Here is a 4,256-nt window from a genome sequence, read left to right as displayed (position 1 = left end):
ATACATACAGTCTATTAGAAAAGCAGACAGATAGATAGATAGATAGACAGACAGACGGACGGATAGACAGACAGACAGACAGACAGACAGATAGATAGATAGATAGACAGACAGACAGACAGACAGACATACATACATACATACATACATACATACATACATACATACATAGACAGACAGACAGACAGACAGATAGACAGATAGATAGATAGATAGATAGATGGACGGACGGATGGATGGATGGATAGATAGATAGGTAGACAGACAGACAGATAGATAGATAGATAGATAGATAGATACTTAATGACGGCTGTTTAATGATGTATTATTGTAAGAACCTGCTGTGTTTTCCTCGTTCAGAATAATTCTGCTCTGGTCCGGCCGTCTGCCTTCAAACCCGTGGTGCCCAAGAGTTTTCACTCCATGCAGAACCTGCTGGGTCAGTCCAGTGGAGGACGATCTGCTGGCTCCGACGCTCCGCAGTCCCTCTGCGCATGTTGTGCTAACGTAGAAGACCTGTTCTAAAAACTACACTAATCAGCATGCATTGCGCCCTCTCAGCTGCGGCTAACCGCCGATGCTAAATAGCAAATTAGCTTACGAGGTCTGACTATTAGCCTTCAAGTTATTTGGTTACATTATCAGGGAGTTTATGTAATAAACTTTGAGGTAAGTGTCTGCTTCGCCGGTTTTCTAATGAGAACAGACTGCGAATAGATCTGTACCGGAGCTAAAGCTACTGTTCATTTGCATGCTCTGTCCTGTTTGGTGTAAACGTCAGGAAATAGACGCGTATCTGAACCAGGAATCGCAGGTTCGGCACTGAAATCACTGTAGTTTTTGACATACAAATAATATACATGTTTTTCGCCAGATTGATGTATTAGATTGCGTAGCAGTGAGTGAAAGATGAGGCCGATGAGCTGCTTTGAGGCTTCTGTCTTTTGCAGGGAAACCAAACCGGTTCTTCATTCAGTTTATGCGCCGTTTTATTGAAGGATCTTGATTTAGGCTGATTATTATACTCGAACAGCCTCTTGTTCATTGACGCGGTTGTGTTTTGGACTTTGCCTCAGATCGCATCTGTAGGTTAGCACACGGAGGCTTCCCTTGCTTTACTACCAGGAAATCAGTTTCATTAAATCCACTCGTATTTGACGGAAATGGGCAAAATGTCAGGATCTGCGCGAGGTTGAATCATATAGTTAACAAATGTTTGGGTTTTAAACACCAAACGTAACTGAACACCACCCATAACCCCGACTGTGAAGTGTCACTCACTGACAGCACACAGCAAATCAGCTGATCCAAAGAAAAACCCTTAAGCAATGTGAACTGGATTTTTGTTGGCATTTCTTGAAACAGTCCTACAGTTTTCTATTTTGTCTCTTCTTCTATGATTCAGAAGAAATTGTTAGGACAAGTGTGATTACCGATCGGACAAATGCTCTTGTAGGACATTTAAAGACAATCATTCAATGTGAAATTCTTGACTTTATCCAGATACATGTAGAAATTATCAAAAATAAACAAGTAGTGCTCGACTAATATGAGTTTTCTTAATGGCCAATGACAATATCTTAAAGAGCAAGTCGGTGATGTGAAGCTGATCTGTGAGATATTACAGTAAAATTCAATTAAAAGATAGTAAATCACAGACAATATTGCTGCAATTTATTTTACAAAATATTTTGAACTTCTGTTTAAAAAAGAAAAAGAAAAAAAGTTGTATAAATGTCATGGGCTTTTTTTTATGACCCATTAGGATTTATAGAAATTGTATGAAGGATTATAGAATTGTGTAAATAGAGGATTTACATTTTCCTTTAGGGTTTTTGACAAGGAGTTGCTTCAAAACACTGCCTTCATTACGAAAATAACACAAATGAGAGCTTGGTTTTCACACCTCATTTTTCAAGGTTTAAAAAGATTTATATCGAGGCTTCAAATAGCGTAATCTTGCTACAACATAGAAATGAAAGCATCAGTTATAATTCTCCACGGTTTGAGTGTAAAACACTTTTAGAAACATAAATTAGGATGTCGTAGCTGTTCAACAGCATTATGAGTTATAAGAGCAGTTATAATATACAGACAAACATGCTTTAGTAGACCGTGGGATACAATAGATTTGTGCAGACAGTGAGGTCAGTGATCCGAGGGATGCACGATATTATCGGACCAATATCGGAATCGGCCGATAATGGCTTTAAATATAAATATCGGCCCGATATGAAAAATGATGCCGATATGTCTTGCCGATAAGAGATCAGGGAGTTTATGTAATAAACTTTGAGGTAAGTGTCTGCTTCGCCGGTTTTCTAATGAGAACAGACTGCGAATAGATCTGTACCGGAGCTAAAGCTACTGTTCATTTGCATGCTCTGTCCTGTTTGGTGTAAACGTCAGGAAATAGACGCGTATCTGAACCAAGAATCGCAGGTTCGGCACTGAAATCACTGTAGTTTTTGACATACAAATAATATACATTGTGGCTCATTCTTGAAGCAAAATTTTGCCTGAATGGTGATTAAGATTCACTGTTTTGGATCTGCATTTAAACTGAGAATGCATGTCCAGAATGACGCACTCAAGTGTGTGATAGAGTAAACAGTAATAGCACTGCAGCGGTAGCCTCCCATGGGTCCTAACGCCTGCTCAGTAAGGAGTTTTAATTCTGTAGGGGGCGCTGTTGGCCTACTTCTAATAAAATGAAAGCAAAATACACAAATAATATTTAGACTGTGTTTCTGATTAAATAAAGCAGTAATTGATGCCATAAAATCATGAGTATTTATCGATTTAAAGGTCAGAAGCTATAGCTTACATGAACAAAAAAAAAAACAATAATCACAAACATGACACTTAAATTAAATAATTTCATACTGATTTCTTCATTAATGTGTAATACGTTATATTTTTTAAAATAAATTATGAGCTCTAAAAGATTTTCTGAAATTTTACAACTTGCTTTAGACCATTTACAAATGTTAAATCATAAAATAAAGTGTTACGGTTACCACTGCATCTTTCTGAAAAAGAAATGCAGTGATTAATATATAGTTTATTTATAGTTATTTTTAAATATTCAATGTACTGTAACTATAAAAGAACTTTATTATTGTTTATTTAATTCTAGCAAATAAGTTCTTGTTAAAAACTAACCAAAATTAAAAATAATTATATATCGGTATCGGCCAAAATGAGTTGAAAATTATCGGCATATTGACAAAAATCCAATATCGTGCGTCCCTAATTGTGTTATTTCTGGGTAGATGGGTAGTAGTGGTTTGCATTGTAATTTAACTGTTAAAATGAAAACATCATGTAAAAATATTCCTGTTTTCACTGTACACTCAGTATGTTCCTCTAAATTCACAGACAGAATGCCAGAAGGAGACAGTGCCGGTGAATCCATCCATGGGAGACCATCAGCGATCGGAAACTTCTTTAAACGGCTCGGGCAGGTCAGGCTCTTGGAAATGACTGTTTGAGTGATTTTGAGTTTTCGGATAATGAGAACTGTTTCTCTTTTAAATGCAGATTTATCAGTCATGGTTGGACAAGTCAACACCGTTCTCAGCAGTCCGATGGGCGGCCACTCTTATCCTAACGGCCATATATATGCTCAGAGTATATATACTACAGGTAAAAACACCATGCTTTAGAAATAATACTCTCGCAGCTGTTTAGGAATGTTTGCATCTGTTTTATCCGATTCATTTGTACTTTGACAATATGGGTACCGTTATCATGCAGTTGTAGACTGATGGGAATGTTCTTGCATTTTTTATTACAAAAGGTGAATCAAATGTAACGAAACCCTTCTGTCTTTTATTAGGGGTGGTACATAGTCACATATGCTCTTGGGATCTACCACCTAAACCTCTTCATTGCTTTCCTCTCACCAAAAGTGGATCCCTCATTGCTGGATGATCCAGGTAGGACTGGGATTTAAAATGATCTAAGGGACCGTTTATACGTTTTCAGCCAAAAACGGGAAACTTTTTCTGCGTTTTGCCTGTTCGTTTACACAACAACGTCGTTTTGGGGACTGAAAACGCATATTTTTGAAAACGGGTTTCAAAGTGCAAGTTTTTGAAAACGGCACCGTTATCGTTTCCGTGTAAACACCCAATACGGGAATCTTTGAAAACGGTGACGTCATGCGCGTGCGTAGTTCGTGTTAGGTATGTAGACATGCGCAGTACGTGTTGATTTTAAAGGCAAGCGCGAACAAACATACACAACAATGG

At 37.7% G+C, this 4,256-nt stretch overlaps 2 protein-coding genes across 5 annotated transcripts in view; both read left to right on the top strand.

Annotated features, from left to right (window-relative positions):
- The window catches only part of LOC107710766 (tumor protein p73-like), a 33,797-nt gene extending 30,426 nt beyond the window's left edge, over positions 1–3,371 (top strand). Inside the window, exon 7 of the mRNA XM_016515614.1 lies at positions 3,361–3,371. The gene's annotated coding sequence lies outside the window, so the exon portion shown is untranslated. The remainder of the gene's footprint in view (positions 1–3,360) is intronic.
- LOC107710784 (protein RER1-like) overlaps positions 552–4,256 on the top strand; it is an 8,324-nt gene continuing 4,619 nt past the window's right edge. For 3 of the 4 annotated variants that reach the window (XM_016515633.1, XM_016515632.1, XM_016515630.1), the window contains exons 1-4: positions 552–669; positions 3,382–3,467; positions 3,544–3,648; positions 3,842–3,941. In XM_016515633.1, the coding sequence (XP_016371119.1) occupies positions 3,387–3,467; positions 3,544–3,648; positions 3,842–3,941 (286 nt within the window). In that variant the 5' untranslated portion in view covers positions 552–669; positions 3,382–3,386. Of the gene's footprint in view, positions 670–2,268; positions 2,298–3,381; positions 3,468–3,543; positions 3,649–3,841; positions 3,942–4,256 lie in introns of those variants that run through there. The other variant, XM_016515631.1, reaches the window with a different exon arrangement.

Source organism: Sinocyclocheilus rhinocerous, unplaced genomic scaffold (genome assembly GCF_001515625.1).
Source record: "Sinocyclocheilus rhinocerous isolate Xijiao unplaced genomic scaffold, SAMN03320098_v1.1 scaffold1048, whole genome shotgun sequence".
Classification (NCBI taxonomy): Eukaryota; Metazoa; Chordata; class Actinopteri; order Cypriniformes; family Cyprinidae; genus Sinocyclocheilus; species Sinocyclocheilus rhinocerous.
This window is presented reverse-complemented; position numbering and strand designations above follow the sequence as displayed.